This window comes from Lissotriton vulgaris, chromosome 12 (assembly GCF_964263255.1).
Source record: "Lissotriton vulgaris chromosome 12, aLisVul1.2, whole genome shotgun sequence".
Taxonomy (NCBI): domain Eukaryota; kingdom Metazoa; phylum Chordata; class Amphibia; order Caudata; family Salamandridae; genus Lissotriton; species Lissotriton vulgaris.
In genome coordinates, this window is record NC_141700.1 from 490216818 (window position 1) to 490240784 (window position 23967).

Below are 23967 nucleotides of genomic sequence, written 5' to 3' on the forward strand. Positions count from 1 at the left end.
AGTATTCTGCAGTGCCTTATTCTGACATTTTAGTACGCAGTTCCGCTTTCAACTCCCCTTTCCCTGGATCCGTTGCTAATCGTTTCTCTAGGTCCTTTATGCTCTCCTCTATCTTATGTAGGTCTTTGCGAATGTCCCTCAAGATGCCTCCCCCTTTGGAGATACACCAGCCATGCGCTGTGACCTTAAAGGCCTCCCACACCGTCGTGAAGCTCGAGATTGAATTCTTATTTCTTTCAAAGAAGTCTTGGATATCTACCTCCATCTCCGTCCTAAAGACTAGGTCATGTAGGTGCATAGGGTTGAGCCGCCAGCCCAGATACGGGGACTGAGCTACCGGAGTATGGAGTGAGACCACCACCGGCGAGTAGTCGGAATATGTCCTGGCCAGGTGTGACGCTTCTACTGATCAGTGTGCCATGCCTATGGAAATGAGAAGGTAATCCAGTCTAGCCCAGCTCCTGTGTACAGCGGAGTGATGTGTCCCCTCCGCATCTCAGGGTGTATATATCTCCACGTGTCTAGCAGAAGGTGGGATTCTAGTAAGTTTATCAATGTGCGTTGCGTGTCTGTATAGTGTGCAGCGGTCGCCCGTGAGCTCTCTAACTGTGGATTTACCACTGTTAAAGTCGCCTCCCCATATAAGATATGTTGTGCTTATCGCATGGATTTTGCCCCACAATTGGAGCATGGCATGCGTGTCATCTGTATTGGGGCCGTAATAATTAGCGATAGTAACGTCATTCTGATTCAGTTTCCCCCAGAGTAGGCAGAATCTCCCTTCAGGGTCTGACTCCATACCACCCAGTTGGAAGTGCACTCCTCGCTTAATCAATATAGCTACTCCCCTGGAGTATCCCAAATACGATGCAAAGCATCTGTGAGATGCCCACTTCGTGGCAAACTGGGGGGTTGTCCTAGGGTCTAAATGTGTTTCTTGCAACAGGGCTACTCCCACATTGTGTCTATCTAAATACCCCCAAACCTCTTTTTTCTGGGATTATTAAGCCCTCTTATATTCCAGGTCATAACTATAAGTTTGTCCGTACTTTTTACAGCGTCTGCCATTTCCAAAATGTGTGGATATTACCTGTACCTCTGTGCAACATCAAGTCTTTAAGAAAATAAACATCTGTTCTCTCTCGCAAACAATACTCGCCCAGTTTCCATGGGACGGTGGGAGTGTCCGGGCAGACCAATTTGTACAAACATTAACAATTGTAATACATCGCCACTTCGGAGCAATTCAAGATCAGATGTCCACTATGTCTGTTCTATCATCAATAAACAGAGTCCTCTTCATCATTCAGGATTCCTCATTGGAGATTGGGATCTGGAGCGTCGCCTCACCTCTGATTCTCCGGATGTCGAACGTCGGGCCTGCTTCAGATATTCCTCCAACTGGTGCGGTGACGTGAAGAAGTGTTGCTTTCCGAGGTGTGTGATCTTTAGTTTTGCTGGATACATCATGGCATATGGTATGGCCTGAGTCTGGAGCTTCTTTTTTTACAGCAGCGAACCTTCGCCGGGCCTCTTGGACGGCCTGCGTAAAGTCGGGGAAAAAAGGTCAAGATGGTGTTCTCGTAGCAAACTTTCTGCTTCTCCCGGGCCAAACGCAGCACCGTATCTCTGTCCCGGTAATTAAGCAAACACATTATGATTGGCCTCGGTGGTGCCCCCGGCAGAGGGCGTGCTGCTAGCGATCTATGGGCCCGCTCTATTAGGTGCGCTGAAAAAGCTTCCCTTCCGTAAAGATCTATAATCAGCTTCTCCATAAAGTCTTCCAGTTGGCCCGTGTTAGTGGACTCCGCAAGGCCAAGGACTCGTACATTGTTCCGCCTAGAGCGGGTCTCTAGTTCCTCATTTTTGTCCGCAACGATCTTGAGTAGTTTATCCATCTGAAGTACGTGTTCTCTATTTGACACTGCTCCGTCCTCCAATTCCGATACTCTGCTTTCAGCCTCCGTAATCCTCTGGTCGTGCTGTTCAAGTTTATTCACCACAGTATCCATCCTGGCATTCATGGTATCAATCTTAGCATCTATAGAGGATAGGCTTTGTTTCATTCCCAATAGAAGGGTTTTCCAGTCTTCCTCCGGCCTCTCCGGCGGCAGCGAGTCCTCTTGGCCCGCCGACTGGGCCCTAGGTGTTCTGCGGGATTCAAACGTTAGTTTCGCTTGTTTGGCGTCCTTGCGACCCATGGTGGTCGGTTGGTAAGACCCACAGGGTAGGTACCGTGCTATGTCAATCTTCACTCGGCCTTAGTCACACGTCCCACGCAGTTACTTTGTCGTCAGTGGGAATTTCAGGCCTTGGGTGGGTTGGAAGACCGCAGACCAATCCGCCCCCTCCGATTATCCAGTTCGCCGGCTAACCCCCACCACCGTGGCCAACCCAGATTGTATTGCAGCGAAGATGTCGTGTTATAGTCTGGTCATATAGGAGATCTTTTCTCTTACCCCGCTCCTCCTGCCCTGTGCCACTTTTATAAGCCGTGTCTAGCTGGCTCGTAGTTGCAGTCGTGGTAAGCTCTCTCAAATGGTGGCGTTCTAAGCATAAAGAACACGTGGCAGTGTCTGCGCTGTGCTCAATATCACTTCTGCCGCTTTTCTCTGCCCTCAGCGGCACAGCTCGCTCTTCATTTAGCTGTTCCCCAAACGCTCTACCTCATTTAGCCGTTCCACTATGCGGGCGCCCCGTCCCCAGCTCAGGCCCTGCTCCCTGGTGATGCTGCCATTCAGTCGAAATGGCGGCTCTCTGCTCCTCGCGTAAGGGGGGGGGGCATTGCGGGATGGTCTATGGCGCCAGCGCAAGAGTCCTTAATGTGTACCTGTGCACCGGGTTCCAGGCACTGTCCCCACTTCTGCCAGGTCCCGGGTGGGCCGTACCTCCGCGCCCGACAACGATGCTGCACAACGGGCGCGGAGGGCTTCTCGGTGCAGGTCGCTGTCCTAGCCGTGCTCACCACGGCTTCAGGTTCTCTCCGGGCTGCCGGCCAGGGTGTTCTGCCTCTTCTCTCCCGCACCCGTGACCTCCGACGGGCGATCCGCTTCCTCCACAATTATGTTCAAGCGCTCTGTCCTAGCGCGGCAGCGGCCCGGTACACACTGGCCTTTCCTGTTTGCAGCCGCCACCTCAGCCTTCCAGTCTCTCATTGCGGCCACCTGTCCTATATCCCGACGGTTCTTTCTTGCTGTTCCTGGCACAGTTACAGCTTCATACGCATATCGCTGTACTCACTGGACTTTCCGCTCCTCCTTGGTGTGTTAAAAGGATCTCATTTGCGATGTAGGATAGGGTTTATGGAGATTTTTCCGCCTGGTTTGGCTGGATCATTACTGGTGCACAGCCATCGCGGTCGTGCGCCACCCAGCGCCCCGACAACCGTAAATGTTTACATCAAAGAGAAGTCTATACAGTACATCTGAGTCCGAGCGCTTTGCAACAGTAAATGTTCACAACATAGTTGACCAGTGTACACAGAGCAGCCAAGTCGCATCAGATCAAATCAATTAATCTGGGACAATGTATATGCAAACAGAAGCCTACATATTCCTGCAATTCAGGTTGATGTTGCATATACAGATCTAGTGCTGGGCAACCAGCCCTACTCACTACGTTAGCGGAGATTGGCTACAAAGTGCAATACTTACTACAGGAGGTCATCTGATTTGGTCAGCTGATCTCAGCCTGATAGTATATCCATTGAAGAACATACCAAAGGACTCCCAGGATCTTAGCAACATTCTTTGAGAACCTTGGTGCCAAACATATATGAAGGCCATTGAAGTGGGCTAGTTACTGGGAAGTGGACTGGGGCCAGGAGCTAGAATGTCCTCTTAATGCCATTGGCCTTCCAAAATAGACGTTTGTGCGGTAATCTGGAGCGCCACTGTCTGTGTAATATACATGTATACCAGCATGTCTAGTTATGAGAATGAAACTGGGTGAAGAACTTTGACTAGTCATGTGTGATTGCATTGATGTTGAAAATGAGTGAATTTTGCCATTTTTTAGATGATAATTTTTCCCAGAAACCAATTTTGGTCTTAATAGTAACACATAAAAACACACAGTAGCTGAAATTAAGACCCCCCCCCCACACACCCTGTGGATGTTTTTGCTATTCCCATTACCGTGTGCACCTGTACATGATCTTACTGCTCCAATGCAAGGGTTCGCTTTAGTGTCGATCAACAGATCTGTGTTATGCAGCTTTATCTTTATTCAGTGCTTGGGGGGAATCCAACTGCATCATCATGTTTTGACAGAAATGTGGCATTGGATGGTCCTGATTTTGCAAGGGGGCACGTTTCTTCCTTTCACCCTTTTTGAGTGACCTGCAGTAGGATTAAGGTTTTGATCCTGTTATCATTTATATAGGATGACACTTTTTTGTTTATTGCTTTCCTGAGAGGTAGAGCTGTTGATGAGAAATCTCCCTACAATGGAAGTCCTAGCATAAAGTAAAACTGGAAGTGCTGTACTTTCTAGAGAAATTTTCTTGGACATGCGCAGCAAGATTTGAAAGTAGCTTATTCTTAGCATGGTCCATTTGAAGTTATTGTTGAGCTACCTATTTCTGTATGCTTCTATTAGAAATCCTGTGTTGTTCCTTTTTAATAGCTTTAGTGGAGGTGCAGACTGATCCGCTCCAAGCTTCAACTTCCTCTTCTGTTCAGCCTGACACCAGCAGCCCACCTCTGCATGTCCAGCAGAAGCAGGTAATGTCTTAATTTCAGTGTCCTCTATTGGTGAGGAGGTTATTGTGGCATTTCCTCGATGTTTCTGTTAAAACAATGTGAGAAAATTAGTTTGTAACTTATATCTTTAGTTGATTTTAAAGTTGTATACATTCTTACCTTCTAGTGTTGAGCCTGGACAAGTATGAATTGTTGTTCTCAAACATTTTAGTAGCTTAAGACATGATTGAAATGATTTGTCATCCCTCTGTCAACTTGAAGCTGACTGAAACAGACACCACCTTAGATTAATTTTTATTGGCATAGATTAGGGATATGTATGCGGCCGCAAAACAATACATTCCATTGTGACTCGCTATTAGGAAAGGACGCCCCTTCTTAATAGTGAGCCGCAAACACTATTTTGCGAGTCACAGACTCGCAAAATAGCATTTGTACATTCCTAGATCCTTTTTTGTGTCGCAAACGGGCCGATTTCCCTTTGCGACTGCAAAAAAAACTTATACATCTGGCCCAAGCTGTCTGAACTTTTCCTCGACTGAGAGGAGCTTGGTAGCCCACCCCAGAGGTGTGACTACCTGAGGGCTACACTCCCACGGGAAAACCTATTTGAGGGCAGGTTTCTCTCTCTTGCCCTGTCTCCAGCTCGTCTACAGTAACAAAAGGCTGCCCCTCTGGATTGTTATCACCATTTTCCCATCAAAGGTAGCTTCCCCTTTGAATCTTGCCTTTGGGGCTACCACCCCTAGTGGCTTCATGCAGTGGAGCAATTAAGTCATTGATGGTGGTTCTAAAGTTTGATCTTGATCCAGAAGGTCAGTAAATTAGAGCTTTAGCCGGGGTTGTGTTGCTTGAAGCCCTAAACTTAAAAGCTAAGTGCTCGAGGTGGATGCTGAAGTAGTGCAGATTTGATTGAGAAGTTTATATATTCTTTGTAGATTGTACTTAGTCTCTCCCGCCCCCCTCTCCCTCCAGTTCTGCTTGGTCTGTCCTGTCTTGCAATCTATTGTTCAGGGGGAGGGGTGGTAGCCACTGCAATGTAGTGGGCAGATGTTTGGTTGACTCAGCAGCGATGGGTTTTAGTCAGGTGGGGGGAATGAGGATGACTTCCTCAGTCCTGAGCAACAGTGGAGCTGTGGTCTGAAAGGGCCGGGCATGGTAAAAAAAAAAAACAGGTAGGCAGGGCCAGGCTACGCCTTCTGAATGAAAATCAGTTTTGACCGTGCTTCACATGGGAGCTGCCCATCCCATTCTTAGAGTGAAACAGACATTTCAAGAAATACAACCTGGACTCTTCCAGACGTGGTGCTGTAGGACCACCTGATAATGTGCGCCAAAAAAGCTGCACAGTAACGATTTATTTTCATGGTGTTTCTTAAAATGCAAGGTATTGACAATTGTTTGTATGATGCCTTTTATTTCAATAACTGTACACTGTTCTTTGTATTTTGTACTTTGCCATTACCCTCCTGGTCAGGGACCTGCTCTCTCTCTCCAGCTCCGCTGTTAAGTGCTGCTGCCTGCGGTGCCACACTCCGTTCCCGACAGGAGTTTGAGGCCCTGTGTGTGACCCATGTTTGCTGCTCAGGTTCTCCCTGCCTTACACTGCTGTAATCCACTGTACTGTGCTGTGCTCTTTGACTGTCTGAACTGTGCCTGTTATCTAGTTTTCCCCCTTGTATTCTGCCTTTTTTCACTTTTTCTCTTTTCAGCCTGTTATCCACTTCCCCCCGTTTATTCTGCCGTGCTTGTTTTTTTTTCACTTCTCTGCCCTCCTGCCGCTGCAGCCCCTCCCTCCGCCGATTCCCAGCTGGGAGCCCCTTCCTTACCTAATGGCGGCCGCTGTGCTGTTGCACCACAGGCAGACCAGTCTTCGCCCGACTGCTACCAATGTCAGGGACCCTGGATCCACGACCTACCCTGAAATGCATCCTCCTCAACGTTCGCTCCCTGCACTGACACGCTGTAGAGATCTGGGACTTGCTTGACACCCTCTCACCAGAAGTCGCTTTCTTCACAGAAACCTGGACCAACTCTACCTCTGGCCCTCAACATCGCCGTTGCCATCCCAGACGGATACAAGATCCAGAGGAATGACCTCCTACACCACCCAGTAGGAGGACTTGCCATCACACACAAGTGCCCGACTCTCCAGCACCAGCCCCTCCCCCCCCACTCCCAACACTGAGCACCTCCACTTCCAGATCCAGACCAGCCCCAGAACCACGCTACATTGCACTATTACCTACAGACCTCCAGGGTCCATGCCTCTTTCGCCACCTCCAAGGCCGACACCATCGTACCCCATCACCTCCACAGACTATACACTCATTGGAGACCTTAACTTCTACCTCGACAACCATAGCAACCCAGACTCCACTACCCTTTTGGACAACCTCGCCAACCTTGGACTGAAGCAGCTCGCCACCACCCCCACCCACAAGGCTGGACACATCCTCAAACCCATCTTTGCAGTAGGGTCCAACATCCATTTCAGCCACACCTCGCAGCCCCTCTGAACAGACCATCTCTGCATACATTTCTCCTTCAATACCACCACCGCCCATAAGCCAGCCACATAGGAACTGGAGTAATGTAACCGAGGAGCACCTCCGCTCCACCCTCTCCACGACCCTCTTACCGCCATGACTGAAGCCAACTCCTCAGCCAAAGAACTACACCGCTGGATCACCAGCTGCGCAGATAAGCTTACATGCCTCCGCCACCCGTACAGACACCGCCCCCTAGACAGACACCGCCCCCGGAAGGCCACCTGGTTCACCACTGACCTCCAAGAAACCAGATGCACCTGCAGACGTCTAGAGAAACGCTAGAGAAACGGCAAAACCAACTGAGACCTGAACACCTACAATAACGCCATGCTGGATACCACCAACGCATAGGAACCGCTAAGATCTTCATCCAGAACAAAATCCACGCCAACGCCAGTAACGCAAAGAAACTCTTCAACGTCATACAGCAGTTCACCTGACCCCCTAGCCAAGCCACAGACGTCACTCCATTCAAGGACCTCTGCAACAAACTCGGCTCCTAATTCCACCTGAAAATCAAGACCCTCTACGACAACTTCAGCAAACAGACTCCTGAAACCACCCCCACCGACCATAGCCATCCCAACATCACCACCTGGACACCAGCCACCAAGGAAGACACCACCATATCCCTGAAGAGCACTCACTCAGGAGGCCCATGGACCCCTGCCCGCTGCACAATTACCACAGAGCTGCCGCCACCATAGCAACGCAACTGTGCCTCACCATCAAGGCCTCCTTCGAATCCGGCATCTTTCCAGACGGTCAAGACCCAGCTCAGATTCAGATTGCTTTATTCGATTTTTGTTTAAAATCATAAAAGCGTACAGTTAAAAATACAATCATGATTAAAAAGAACATACATATAAAAGCGGAAATTATCTACAAATTAAAAGTTAAAAACATTTGCACACCCTATAAATATAACTATCTTGGTAATAACATACTTTACAGGATTCGTGTTAACAGGTCTTCCATTACATCAGAAGGAAGGTTGATAGGGGTTGCAGTACTTAAGACTATTATACGATAAATCTAATCTGTTAAACGCGGGATACTACAGCAATACGGTAAGCAAACTCCTCTACCCAGCCTGGTGTTATCCTCAGCCGTTGGTCTGGGAGCAGAAATATAGGAGGTGTTTGGGTAGAAGTCGTGTAGATCCCAGGTAGATATGGGGCCATCACCTTCTTTGGGTGGCCAAGTTTGGAGGTATGGAACAATATGTCTACTCCTAAATCTTATTAGTACCAAGTCACCAGTGATGTCTTTTGGGAGGGAACCTAGCCAGCCCACTCTTCTCACGCTAATAATCCTGCCGTCAAGATCACGGGGCAGGGGTCTATTTTTTGATAGCCAAAACTTGACCTTATTTAACAAGTCATGTTGTCTCTCTGATTTTCCCTGTTTGAGTTGCGGGACTCACACGAATGGAGCGGCCTCTGGAGGTAGATGAATTCGAGAAGCCCTGTTGCACTCTACTCTGGGAACAATATTGTGCGCTGTAGTGGATTTAAGAGGGGCTTTAGGAACATTTGGGGGCAAAGAAGTGGGAACTAGTACTTGGGTTTCAGCAACTTTGTTATGTGTGATTAGTTTAAGCGCATTAGGAGGAGCAGTTGACATGGGATGATTCGATGTTGTAGCATGGGTAGGAGGTAACAATTTTAATTTGATTGTTTCCTCAATCCCTGTTAGTCTATCCCCCAAGGTGTTGATTTTGTCAATCAGGGAGTATATAGTAGATTTGATCAATTGTTCGATCATAGACAAAGCCGTCTGGGAAGAGGGTGCTAGGTTGTGTAATTTTTTAGCCGCCTCTGGAGTTGGGGGGGTAATTGGTAGGGGGCAAAGTTTAACTTGGGGACCCATTTTGTAGTTTTTGTAATTTAGGTTGGCTCCCATTATATTTATCCCCGTCATGCTTCCTTTTGGCAGATGTAGCCCGAACGGCTACTATACTTTGGGTATTGGCTTTTGTAAAAATGGAAAAGGGTTCCAGCTGGGGCATACCTGGTCTTACACAGAACATTTAATTCCTCCAACAATGAGAGGCTACACGCTGTACTGGTTATTTGTGGATAGGATTGATTACTAGTTGGGCTGTCTATGAGCAGATCGGAATTATTTTTATCAACATCTCAACACGTAGGTAAAAATGTACTATTTGTGTGCTTGTCTTGCATCCTGGGGCAAGAATCCGACCAAGGGCTATTTTAGTGGCAACCCCATTGTGGGTCATAGTATGGCTTGGATGTAATACAACTGTTGAAGTTTATTAAGCAAGTACTACAGTCCAGTACAAAAAGTCAATCAGTAGCTTTACCTCCTCTTGAAAGACCAAGAGGCGTGGCCCGTCCCGTCCCCTCAGGCCTCTGAGGGCCACAGAGGGCCCGCCCTTTGCCCGGGCTTAGCCCGGCGCAGACCCGCCCGCGATCCCACGACGCAGGGGCTGTGGAGATTTTGAAGCGCCTGCGGGAGCGATCCAAGGTCAGTCACTTCCGGTTTTGGGGCGCTGGGGAGCCTGGGAGTTGTAGTCTCCCTCCACTCGGCGGCCACAAGATGACGAGCTGAGGCGGCGGGAGGGAGACTCTGCCGGGACAAGCCGGCACCAAGGGATTAGTCAGCAACACAGCAGGCAAAGGCTGAATGGCCCCAGACAGGATGTCAGCACAAGACCCTGCTCAAAAAAACCTTTTGGTGACCAGACGGACCTGAACAACTACTGGCCCATCTCTATCTTTCCTTTTCCAGCCAAAGTCACCAAGCGATTCGTCGATGCCCAGCTGACCACCTTCATCGAAGAGAATGCCCCCTTGACCTCTCCTAGTCCGGGATCCGCAGCAACCACAGCACTGAGACAGCCCTCCTCGCCGCCCCTGACAACATCTGCATGCTACTCGACCAGGGCCATACGGCAGCCCTCATCCTGCTGGACCTCTCCGCAGCCTTCAACATGGTCTCCCACGATGCCGGCATACATGGCACCGCCCTAGACTGGATCCGCTCCTTTCTCGCAGGCCGATCCCAAAGGATCATACTCCCGCCTTTACTCTCCGAACCTACAGAGATCAACTGTGGAGTACCCCAAGGATCATCGCTCAGCCCCACGCTCTTCAAAATTTACATGGCCCCCCTCGCCGCCATCGTCCGACAACATGAGCTCAGTTTAGTATCCTACGCCACCCAGCTCATCCACTCCTTCACCAAGAACCCTGAAGATGCCAGACTCAACTTCCAGGAAGGAATGAAGGACGTTGCAGCATGGATAAGCAGCAGTTGCCTAAAACTCCCTCCGCAATACATTCAAGTGGATCCAACTGGAAGCCAGAAAAATCCTCACCATCGCACTCGTAACCAGCCGACTGGACTACGGCAACACCCTCTACGCCAGAATTAACAAACCCCTCCTTCACAAATTCCACACCATCCAGAACACTGCGGCACAACTCCTCATCTGAACCCCATGACACAACGTTGAGATGTGAATAACCTTGAGGGTGCTCACCTACAAATCACTCCACAACATTGGACCCAAATACCTCAACTAAGAGTATCCTTCCAAGTACCCAAAAGAAACCTCTGCTCCGTCGACCCTGTCCTAGCAGAAACACCACGCATCCGCAGAACCAGAGCGGGGGGGGGAAGAGCCTTCTCCCACATCGCGGCAGGTGCCTGGAATGAGCTCCCAGCCAACATCAGACTCTCCCCTACCCTGCACAATTTAAGGAAGGGCCTCAAGACCTGACTCTTCAGCTCATTGAAGGAGAGCGATATTTGCATTTTGGAAGTGGGTCTTCTCCAGCTGGAACCCTTGGTGAATACACTAATTACGACCTCCATAGGTGGCTTACAGTGGGTCTGACCAAGGACATTGTTGCCTGTGAATTTAATATGGCACGAATGTGCAGGCACAGGCATTCCTTAATTTTAAGTTGGGTGCATCTCTATACACACACAAAACAATGCCTCTTTTCACAGACTTGAACCCTTGCACTGCACTGCACTGTGTATTGCAGAACGGCCCACACAACCATCTCCAGCCCTATATTTGTAAGGCAAAAGTGCTATATGGGTGAGCACAGTAAACCTAAACTTCTGTTACACTCCTCAGGTGTTTGTGAATGGCCTTGATTTGTGTGGCAAAACGTTGAGACTCCTCAAAATAGCGCTGAGTATAGGAGGTGATTAGACTGTTGAAAAAGAGAATAGGACATGCTGTCAGAAGAGTTGTTTTTGCATCATCTAGAACATGGGCTGCAGGGTTTGGGTGGTCATGGTTTGTTTAAATAAACCTTGACTGCATGTGATTGATGCTGTGAACATAGGGATGCTATTTTGAGACCGTTGCGATTATATTGATTAGTTTTTTCTGGAAAGGGGGCCTTACCACTTGTGGTCCATAACACTTGCGGTTTGTTTGGGGCCTTTTCTTCCAGGGTTTCTAGGGTTGTTACCCTCTTGCCACCCAATTGTGATGATTTAACAGTATGCAGTACATAATTAATACGGCTGCTAGTTTTAATGTCAAAAAAGCTGGTGGCCCAATATGGTCTGTTTGATATTTATTTATTTGCAGAGTTTTATATAGCGCTGACTAGATCGGGTACCGGAGCGTTTTACATAGAGGTGGGAAAAAGTTGCAATAGTTACATATGCATAGAAAAAATAAATAGGAAAGGGTGGAACACAAGAAAACAGAAAATGATTAGCCAGCGATGGTTAATATATAAAGGACAATATAAAATGCAGTGGTAAAAATAAAAGCAGGAAAACGGTGTACAAAGGGTTGGAGGGGGAAAGGGAAAGAGGCTGAAGAAGGCATTAATTCAAAAAGAGTCCTGCAAAACCTGCAATTAAAAAGGAGAATATCAGGGCCCTAATCAGGTCATGTTGGTAGAGCCTTGAACAGGTCGGGATCAAGGCAGCGCAGCATCAAGGGCAGGCAACCCTCATCGAGTATGAGAGACCAGGCTGCAGAAAGGGACAGTAGATGGAGATCAAAATGGCTGTCGCTTACCAAACCATCTCCACCGATAAGATGTCTGTGATGTTCAAGATGAGAGAGGTCACCATAAGGCTCAAAATTAGGTTGCCGGGCTAGTCCGAAGCCAGGTTGCATGCAGTGATCCACAGAATGCTCGCCATCAACGAGATGGAAGACGTCCTGAGGGGAGAGAGTGATGTGATGTGAGAGGCGGGCTAGCAACCCCAGGACATAAACTGGCCGCGAGCTGCGATATTTGTAGCTGGTTGGCACCATCAGGATGGAGGACTCCTGGCTCGGGTCCAAAACTTTCCCAGCACAATACTTGCTGTCAAGTAGTGACATTTGTTTTATAGGATGTTTACATGTCTAGCTTTGCACAATGCTGTGGGCTAACCAGAGGTATCTTCTGCTGTTTGCCTTCTATTTTTTAATTCAGTCATGGACAAGGTGCCATTCCTAAACATTTTGAATTCTTTTCTTTATCATTTAGCGGACTCCCCTGAAGCGGGTGGACCCCATCCCTACCGTAACCCCAGTTGCAGATGAGGATGAAGGAGATACCTGTGCTATTTGCTTTGAGAGCTGGACAAATGCAGGGCAGCACCGTCTCTCAGCCCTGCGCTGTGGGCACCTTTTTGGCTTCACCTGTATTGATAGGTGGTTACGGGGACAAGCAGGAAAGTGTCCGCAGGTAAGCAGGGACGTCCTGCATCCTAAATCATATTAAATGTATTTTCCTTTTTTGTCTAATGTTTCTTTAGCCCCTTTCCTGTTTTACCTAACTTCACCTTTTACGCCAATATCTTTCCATTCTCCTTCAGCATACCTCCTCTCCAATCTTATGAGTGTTCTTGGGTTATTTTTTCCTTTCAGTTTTACTTCAGCTAGTAGCTTCACATTTTTCACTGGTGAAATGGAAATCTGATTGTTGATTTTGAACAAGAATTCTTTCAGGCAAAATTGTTTTTCTCTGTTGAATATGGGGTAAATAAGACATCAGTTAGCATCTAATTTTAAAATCCTATTCTTGTACATTGACTGAAGTTCTCAGATTTCAAAATGAATGCAGTAACACAAACACACATAGGACATGCCAAGATCCCATTGTTCAGTGAACATATTTTCAAAGGGAAATATAAGCTGAAAGTGACATGCAGCCTACATTTGAAATCCTAAATCTTTCTTCACTTTGTGAACATTTATACCCTCTTGTGATATCCTTCCCAAAGGCTGTTTTCAAACCTCATGTTCCTGAACCAAAACTATATCCAGGTTCTAAAATGTTCCCTAGTGTTGCATAGTGATTGTAGAGCTATACATTTTGTTGTTGTCCATTGCATTGCATTGCAATGTTACTGGTTGCCTGTAGAGCTGCAAATGTAATTCTTCATCTTTGGATCGTCACTGATAGTTGGCTACAGAAAGGGACCCTAGAAAACTTTTTACAGAACTATAGTATGCAATGTTTTAAAAGCACAAGCTGTCGTTATCCAAATGTGGCACTCTGTATCCTGACATGCTCTATTGATTGAGATTTTTTTCTATCCCTCAATAATATATAAAAGTCATGTTGAGCAACATTCCTACTTGGAAACTGTGGGCTACAATCTAGGAAAAGCCATTTAAGGTCCTGTTTGGGAGTGAAAAGCATGAAGAAAAACAGCCTGTTTGCGCCCATGTACACAGGATTTAAATATATGTACTGCTCCTTTAAGAAGCCAACAGATTATGCCTGCTTGTTGTCATCGATGTCAAAATATGATTCCCATTTCAACATGGTTGCCATACTACTCTCTGATAGAGCACTTTCGGATTGCATAGCAAGACCCGCTCCACTCATGAGGAAAGCCCTGGACTCTTTAAACGGAATATCAGTTTCTTTATATATCTCATACAGTGCCAGCTTCCTACAGTGGTCAGTACATTCTGCAGCCCTTAGAGACCCTCTTTAGGGTGCAAGGGATGCCATTTACTAGTGACTTTGGACGCAAAAGGCCTTGTCATTTGTGGAACAGTTGCACAGTTACCTTGTTTTTGCGAAAGAACACTGACACTGGGGACCTGGTTAGCAGGAACCCAGTGCACTTCAGTCAAATTTGCATCAAATACCAGGCACAAAATAGGGGTGACTGTCAGAAAGGTGCACTTTCCTACAGATTCCAAGCTCAAATAGATAATGGGGAATCCTTTTAAAAGGTTAAGTTTGTTCTAAGGGAGGGTTTATCAACATAAACCGATGTCTGCTTTTTGGTACTACTCGTGTATGTGTGTGTGGCTCCTTTGGTGGTCAGTTTATTATGAATTTGCGAATTAGTGACGTGTTGCCTGTCTGGATCAATCCTGACCACATCTGGTAGATCTCCCTTGGCCCTCAGACAAGCACAGGTATACCAGTTTACCAGCTTGAGTAATGAGAACGGTCAGTTGGTGTCCATCTTCCCTCCTACTTGCCCAGAGAGAACGGTTGGCATGTACCAATAATTTAATACCTGTCAGAGAGACCGGGTTTTAGGTAAGCTATCTTTTCCCTTTTCTCAATGTAGCACACACAAGAAATATGAAACATTTTGCAACAAGGCTTCTTTTGGAGCTAATGTAATGTAAATCACATGTAGAATTATTATAGATGTTGAAACCTGTATAGCAATTTTGAATATTCATAGAGTAAATATTTTGATCACAGATAACCTAGCAAATTACATTAATTTATTTCTTTATCTATTTCTTTATCTTTGCTAAACCTAACAAGCACTGAAAGTTTTGCCATCAGGAAGCGTGCGCAGCATTAGGCAGTCTTGTACCGGAGTACAAGCAACAGGGAACTTCCTGTAAGGAGTTTTACTTTTCTGAGAACCTAGGGTCCACAATGAAAAACGCTTTTAGCCTGGGCAGTAGACAAGATCTCTTGGAGCCAACGTATCCTCTCCCCGAAAAGGGCTGCAAATAAACTGCTTTTATACATGTTCCCAAGTACATTGTGATAAAAATAACATTGCCATTAGGGATTTAACATGTGAGCAAGCTTATGAGCACTATTTCCACATGTGAGACAGTCTTGCTCTCTGTTTCTCTCTCCCTGTGCATTAGAACTCTATTAAACATACAAGTAAATGAATAACGAACTAAAAGTATACTATCCAAGCCCATAATGAATATAAAGCATTTTATGCAATAGTAATCATAAATGCAAAGAAATAAGCAACACCCATCAATGAGAAAGAACATATTAGCCCATAGAAAATGACGTGCAGATGCATAATATGATGTACACCAGTTTAATCATTGAAAAACACTCAACAAATATATTGTCTACTTCACCTCAAAGGAAATGTGGTTGTCTAGTTGGTGTTTGAGTTCTTTAGGTCTCGCCTATCCCATTCCGCAAGGAATAGATAGTCGAGAATTATAGGAGGCAAAAAAGTTCTCAAACCATCGGGCGGATTTTAAACAGTCATGTTAAAACAAGCACGGGCATTTCCCCACATCAAAGCCATCAGCCTCCCTCCCACAGGCTTCCCCAGCGTGCGCAGTGCGTCCACATCAAAGCCATCTGTTGCTTCCCCAGCGCGCTCGGCCTCACTTCTCCCCCCCCCTAATTAACATCCCTGCTGTCTCACACTTCTTTCACGGCCGCGAGGCCGTGCTTCAAAGGGATCCGCTCTCCCGCCCCTAAAAGCTTCTTTCGGCGATGTTCTTGTTTAATCTCTAATGACCATGACGTGACTTGTGCACGGATTTCAGTGCCAGTGTTATTGTATGCTTTCTTCGTATACAGAGGCTCATTTTGTGTGCCAAAAACATTCTGTACGTCCCGATTTACAGATTTAATTACAGAAGAAGATAAATGAATGCCAGGTGATCCAGTAGACATATGCTAAAACAAAAAGGGAACGTTTGACACATCACTTTGTGTGATTTATGACTGATTTGTTTCCCCATACACGCCTGGTGGCAATATATCTCCAAGATGACAAATGTGGGAAAAAAAGAAGTGAGCGCACAATATGTACGACAGCGAGTTGTGCTTTCCACTGTTCCCGCTCCTTCTCAATTCCTTCTCCATCGCATCCATTCTGCTTCAGACTATGCCAGAAAATAATGTTATAGAAATGATGATTTGAGATGCAATGCCGCCCGTCCCCGCTGTGCCCGGACTCGCTGACGCGCAGCGGGGCTGAGCGGGGCTCAGCGAGAGTTTGCCCACAGTCGCAGCTCATATCCCAGTGTGTTTACTTGCGGCCAGACACGTGCTCTGGCTTCACAAGCAGGGCTTCATCGGTTACCATGGCAGGGCCTTTCGCTGACACTGCAGAAAATCAATGCCATGTTTGGAGCACAACAGTGTGGGCCGACTCACGGGCACACAAGTAGAGTTTACAGACGGACATAGGAACCGAAAGGTGAGGGCCGACTCACGGGCACACAAGCCGAGTTTACAGACTGACATAGGAACAGAAAGGAGTGGGCCGACTCACGGGCACACAAGTCCAGGTTACAGACGGACATAGGCGCTGGGTGTCCCCCAGTCCACGCGAAAGGGTGGGCTGTAGGGCTTGGTGCCAAGGAAGCGAGCAGTGTGAACAGCGTACACAGCCACAAGGTCAATTTACATGTGCAATGCTGTCCCCACGACCAATCACTTCTAAACACCGCCATGTTTACAGGGAGCAGCGGGATGGAAGTTCTGACATGGGATGAAATGTACTATTAAGGAAGTTTCATGTTAATCCTGAAGCTTCACCGTCAGCAACATGGAAGGAACAGCACATGCATGACAACGGCAACTGTACCGCCTCTATGTAGAGATGCGTGTGAGCCCGTACTCTGCTTACGTATAAGCGAAGGCATAGGGAACCCACTTTTTAGGTCTCGCTTCTCAGTGAAGATGTCTGCAATTCTTATTGTTACAAATTCTTTACGATACACAGAGGGACATTCTGCTACCCACAAAGCAGCTTTGCTCTCGCCTCACACCAGTGACCATTTGGTGTAAAATTCTACCTCCTGTTCAGTGCTCGCATTGCTAGGAACAAAGGCCTTTTTAATCTCAAAAGTTCACTGATTCGCCACCACACATTCAATTTTTTATCTTATACATGCATTGACTATAGAAAGCATCTGTTATCCCTTCAGCAGGCTTATATTTTTCAATGTTATATTTACATGTTGTTTCCTGACTCTCTTCCCCATTGTTCTTTTCCCTGTGTGGGCATCCTATGGACTTTGTGGATATGCTCGCTTCCTTATGCTTTCTTCCTGTTGCTTTTTTCCTGTATACATTTTCCCTTTGTTTTCTTGCTACTTTTATTTTGCCTTTGTTGTTTTGCTCTGTCTTCTAGCCACTGTTCTCCCATGCTTATGTAAAAAAACAAGTTGACAAAGCAATAGACCTGCATTTAATGAGTCAAAACATGTAAATGCAGACACGCAGAAATGCAGTACGTTAAAGCCATACCGGTTGACTTTGCCAATGCATGTTTGTGAATTGGGCCCACGATTGTTGATCAGTCAGAAGCACACTGTTTACCAAGTCAATGAATCTGCCCCAATATTTCTGGCCCTTCATCCACCCTCCAACTCCACCCTCCAAATCCAACTCCACCCTCCAAATCCAAAACCACCTTCCAACTCCACCCTACAACTCCACCCGCATCCTTCTCTAACTCCCTGTTCTCTTCTGTGCTGATCTGCTGCTCTCTTCCACCCGCCTCCTTCTTTAACTCCCTGTTCTCTTCTGCTGTGCTGATCTGCTGCTCTCTTCCACATACATCCTTCTCTAACCGCTCACACACACACAACCACGCACACACACACACACACAACCACGCACACACACACACACAACCACGCACACACACATACAACCACACACACACACACACACATACAAGCACACACAACCACACAAACACACACAATCACACCACACACACAATCGCACACGGAACCACACACAATCGCACACACAATCACACACACAATCACACACACAATCACACACCCAATCACACACACAGTCACACACACAGTCACACACACAATCACACACACAATCACACACACAATCACACACACACAATCACACATACAACCACACACACCCAACCACACACACCCAACCACACACACCCAACCACACACACCCAACCACACACACCCAACCACACACACCCAACCACACACACCCAACCACACACACCCAACCACACACACCCAACCACACACCCAACCACACACCCAACCACACACATAAACCACACACATAAACCACACACATAAACCACACACATAAACCCCACACATAAACCCCACACATAAACCCCACACATAAGCCACACACATAAACCACACACACATAAACCACACACACATAAACCACACACACACAACCACACACACACAACCACACACACACAACCACACACACACAACCACACACACACAACCACACACACACAACCACACACACACAACCACACACACACAACCACACACACACAACCACACACACACAACCACACACACACAACCACACACACACACAATCTCACATACAACCACACACACATACAACTACACACACACAATTACACACACACCAGCACACACACATCTATCGCCCTCACTCTATCTCTCTGTCGCCCTCACTCTATCTCTCTGTCGCCCTCACTCTATCTCTCTATCGCCCTCACTCTATCTCTCTATCGCCCTCACTCTCTATCTATCTATCTATCAATCTATCTATCTGCCTCACTCTATCTATCGCCCTCACTCTGTCTATCTATCGCACTCACTCTGTCTATCTATTGCCCTCACTCTGTCTATCTATCGCCCTCACTCTGTCTATCTATCGCCCTCACTCTATTTATCTATCTATCACCCTCTATCTATCGCACCACCACAGCATCACTCAGGGGCACCACAGCATCACTCAGGGGCACCACAACATCACTATGCGCTACCACAGCATCCCTGAACGCCACAGCATCACTTGTCGCCACCACAACATCTCTCCGCGCCACCACAGCATCAATCAGTGCAACCATTCAACAACAACTGGTTCAAATATGTTCTCTCAATATTTCAAGCTTTATTACAAATGTCACAAAAAGACGTTAATATTTCACTTCTGTTCTTGGATTTTCGTCACAATAAAATATACTGAACATAATCTTCACAAAAGGTATTTACAAAAGTTTAAGCTATTGCCATTAAAAATTACAATACATTTTATTTAAGTATTAATTATTTAAAAAAATTAAAAGCCATTGTTATTTGTAATATCAATACATCTAAGTCACGTAAATACAAAACATGTTGCATTACAAATGCTATAAGTGTCACATTTGCAAAAGTTAAAAGTATTGGCATTGTAAATGACAAAGCTATTAATTTCGCTATTTTCAAAACCAACACATAAATATAAAATGTGTCATTTACAAGACCAATAGCTCAAACTTTCCTAATGCGAGATCTATTGCATTGCAAATGCTTGTTATAGTCTTGACATTATCATGCTTTGTCTTAATAGTTGCTTAGTTTAATGAAAAATCGAATCCAGAAAAGTGTTTCAATGTCCAGACATGGCTAGCATGCATGCTGAGGAAATATGTTTACAAGTGAGTCACTTTTTCGTTATGCTGATCTGTATGGCAATTAAGTGGTCCACACAGGGTTGTTTCTTCATCATCTCTGCTGTGAAGAAGGTGCAAAGATGAGACTTTAGTGTCTGTGTTTATCTCTTCCAGTGCAATAAGAAAGCCAAACGTTCTGACATTGTCGTGTTGTATGCCCGGACACTAAAGGCCGTGGACACAAGTGAGCAGGAACGTATGAAAAGGTACAACAGCAACCATATAGTTCCATTATATATAAGTCTTAGTGTTGTTTTGGCATAGATTTAGTACAACACAGTTAATATGCTGGTGATGCGGCAAGAAAAAAAAATTAATTGCTACACATTTCTGACCGGTTGAGTCAAACAGCCTTTCATTAACTGGTCATTCTTTTCTGTCTGGGACGTCAGGGTGGATGAGCCTAAATCTAGTAGTATGAGCCGGAGGTGGTATCAAACACATGTGGGATGGGTAATACAGTGATATACAACCCTGTTTAACCCTTTCAGGCATTACAGTATAGAATGTACATCAGTAGTTTGTATTGTTGCAAGACTGATTAGAGTGAATAAATGTTTGGTCAAGTAGGGATGTTTGTTGTAATAGAATACGTTTGACTGTAGATTATCAGTCTGCTTTGTTGATGACTGGGAATGATAATGCTTCTTCCCTGTCACTGTACAAAAGTAATAAACAGCCTTGTGTTGTGTAACATCTATACTGTAAATTAAGTGTCTAAAACAGTCCGCAGGTAGTCAGCCCACCGAAAGAAGCTTGCACTGCTTTTCAGTGCTTCACTTGTTTCTTGCTAACATGCAAATCTACAGTCAACTACCAGCATCAACTGCGTAGTATTATCACTGTTTCACAACCTGACGTGTTGTCTGGTGGAATTTTGTTTGACAACTGATAGTTGGTTATTGCTAACCTGGTGTCACTGAGGTGCAGGACATCCAAAATGGATTGCTATCTCCACAAAGCACTACAGATAAACTCTATGCTCACCATAAACCACACACACAACAAGTAGAGTGCACAAGCTTTCTGCATGCTGATCCCCTGCAACTTATACAGAGCTCCTCACTGTAATTTAAGGCAGTGGACCTTCTGTTAAAAGGTGGGTACTGCAGGTTGCAGCTCATAAGCAAATTCAAACAGAGCTTAGTATTTGAGATTCTGTTTGGGTAATGCCACACAGCAGAGGTCGACATGCCAGAGACCAGAACGCAAAAAACTGGGAGTTTCTACAGGATGGTACCCATTTTCATAACGGTGAGTTTAATGCTCATTTGTCAAAGAAGCCAAAGATGGATTTTTATGAATACAGACTGGTGCTAAGAACAGTATTTTTTCCAAAGTGGTGGAATTCCGTTTTAAATAGATGTTTACAAGCTTCACATACTGTACTATGAACAGCACAAAAAAATGATTTAACCTCCATAGATGCTATGCCAGTCAAACACTTTCATAATGCTGCAATTCTGGTACCCTGAATTGCCTTCAGTATGGCATGCACTGTGGTCCAGTAGTAATAACTTAATCCATTATTTTGTTCTCTCCTGCTTTTTTCATTCAGCATAATACTTTGTCGCACATATACTAGACTTCCCATTCCAGTCTTTTGTCAGGCCGCATAACTTAAATAGAAATTGAAATCCCTTTGCCCACTGACACTTATTTTGGGCAGACCATGCTGAAAACTGACTCCTTTTTCTGGGCATCGTAATGCAATTACAGGGCTCGAGAAATCCACTCGCCAACTCTCATTTGGGAGCCAGATTCAATTAGGACGAGCTATTTTTAGGTCCTACTTGTCCTTTCTGGCGAGTAATAAGGAAGACTGACATTTGACCTCTGTCTTCGAAAGCAGAGCAAATGTGACAAGATAGCAAGATTTAAAGGCATCTTTATTGCTCACAAAGTTAATGAGCAATAAAAATGCCTTTAAATCAGGACTGGGCTGTGAACTTCGCTCCATTTGCGGAATGTTCTGCACTCGGCGGAGCTCGCGGAGTGCAGAAAACTCTGCTTCGCAATGTGCAGCCGAGGTTTTTCCGCGAACGGCAAGTTTGCAAACAGTAAGTTCGCAAGGGTGAGCTGCCGCTCGCTTAGAATTTCTACCCGAGCTGCAGGAATACCAGCACAAACTGGAGTTCGCACTGCCCTCCGCCACTCGCGGAACTTCGCAGAGTTGTTTGTAACTTGTGAAGTTCCGTATAGCAAAACTCCCCGAACTACGCCCACACGTACATTAAAACTTGTTAACTTGACACATTTTCTCAGCTTCCAGAAACTGAGGTCAAGTGCATTTCAGTTAGGGCAATGTACATTTTTAAAGTCATTAGAACTGCAGGTCTATATCTTTCATTTCTGGTTCACACTTAAACTTGGTCATAAGAATTATTAGTATGTACTCTTAATAATATGTTATAATCTTAAGCCCTACAGTTAGTTATAGGACCTACCCTCCTTCCTATCTACTTTATCCTAACTCTAATCTAGTTTCTAATTGTAGTCCTAGAATAGAGGTCTGAGAACGAATTGCTGGGCCACATGCTCTTCAGTAGTCCTACGAAAAAACATACATTTGTCTGAATAACGCAACCAAATAGCCTCAAGATACTGGAGGAGCATTGGCATCTTTAATTTCTGATCATTCAAGGCCAAGGCTCTTTGTTTGACACTAAATAGATTCCTATTTCTTTTGATGATGGAGGTGTGTTACAGACTCAGTGTGTACCATGCCAATAATAGACCTGCAGTGGGAGTTAAAGATAATAACTAAAATGCGTGCATTAGCCAAGCTGTGTGTTGGTCACCCTGCATTACACAATGGGTAGAGCTGCCTTTGAGATGTGCATTGATGGACATCTGTGCTTTGTTAGTTGCACTCCATTCCCACATTTTTGCATCTGCCCAGTGTCTGACCCCATCTTTGAAAGACTTCAGAAAATGAGGTTTGTTTGTCTTATTTTCTTATATTTTATAGTTCTTTAGAACAGGAGCAAACTCTTCGACGGAAAGCAGAGTTGGAATCCGCACAGTGTCGTTTACAGGTACAGGTCCTCACAGACGAATGTGGTAGACTCCGGAAACAAGTCCAGGTAGGCTCCCTTGTTCTATTAAACTTTTCTGCTACATAGGAGTTTTGCCTTTTGTGTAGGAATTTGACCTTAAAGAGAGTGTTTCTGATTCTTAGTGTAATATTGTTAAAATTGTTCTTCATCTTGGGAAATGTATCCTGCGATTCATAGGTATCGATTACTTCCTAAAGTGGGTGAGATCCTGGAAACGCTTATTTTATAAATGTATTGAAAAACTAAACTGTTGGTTCTCGTTTTTAAAAATGTTTTCTTGTTTTAGTCTAAACAAAATAAATGTTAATTGATTTGTTAAAAAATTTATTGCCTGTCTAAAAAAATGTATGCTCCCCCTCTTTAAAAAAAAATAAAAATGTTAATTATCATACTGCTTACAGGAAAAGTTCACCATATATGGGTACAATGTTTTGAACAATTTCCTAATTCTACATTGTGCTATCTCCCAGCAATTGGCAATCTTGTTATTCAAGTATTGGTTAACTTTTACTTTCTATTGTGACCTTAATTGCTAACAGTTCCTCCCTGTACTTCCATCTCAGTAGCAATATTTTCAATTTCATGTGATGACTTTGGATTTCTTTTACTTTTTGTGTGATGCTAGAATGCATACATCAAACCCGACCGTTCTTGCAGCAGCTTTGGGGTAGATGACCCTCTTGGACCCTCTGCACATCAGGGACTCCATCCCCTAGAGCCCCAGGAGGCGCAGCTGCAGAGCCTTTCTCCTAATGGGACGGGTCCTCTCCTAGTGCTAAAAAGCTATACAGTAAACCCACTGCACTGCACTGGACAGGTCTTGGGGAAGCTTTGGAGTAGTTGACCCCCTCTTACCCTCAGCACATCAGGAGACTCCATCTCCCATCCAACAGAGCGCCATGTGGCGCAGCTGCAGTGCGTTTCTCCTGAGGAAGGGAGGCCTCTCAGAGCAATGAAAAGTGCTACAGCAAGCGTGCTGCGCAGGCCGCGATCGGTCGAAGCCTGGGCCAAGGGCAGAACTGCCTGAGG

General features: G+C 45.6%; 1 protein-coding gene across 1 annotated transcript in view; it reads left to right on the plus strand.

Annotated features, from left to right (window-relative positions):
• The window catches only part of RFWD3 (ring finger and WD repeat domain 3), a 328893-nt gene that overhangs the window by 61329 nt on the left and 243597 nt on the right, over positions 1 to 23967 (plus strand). The window contains exons 4-7 of the mRNA XM_086945238.1: positions 4627 to 4724; positions 12736 to 12936; positions 19994 to 20085; positions 22851 to 22965. Of these exons, the coding sequence (XP_086801364.1) occupies positions 4627 to 4724; positions 12736 to 12936; positions 19994 to 20085; positions 22851 to 22965 (506 nt within the window). The remainder of the gene's footprint in view (positions 1 to 4626; positions 4725 to 12735; positions 12937 to 19993; positions 20086 to 22850; positions 22966 to 23967) is intronic.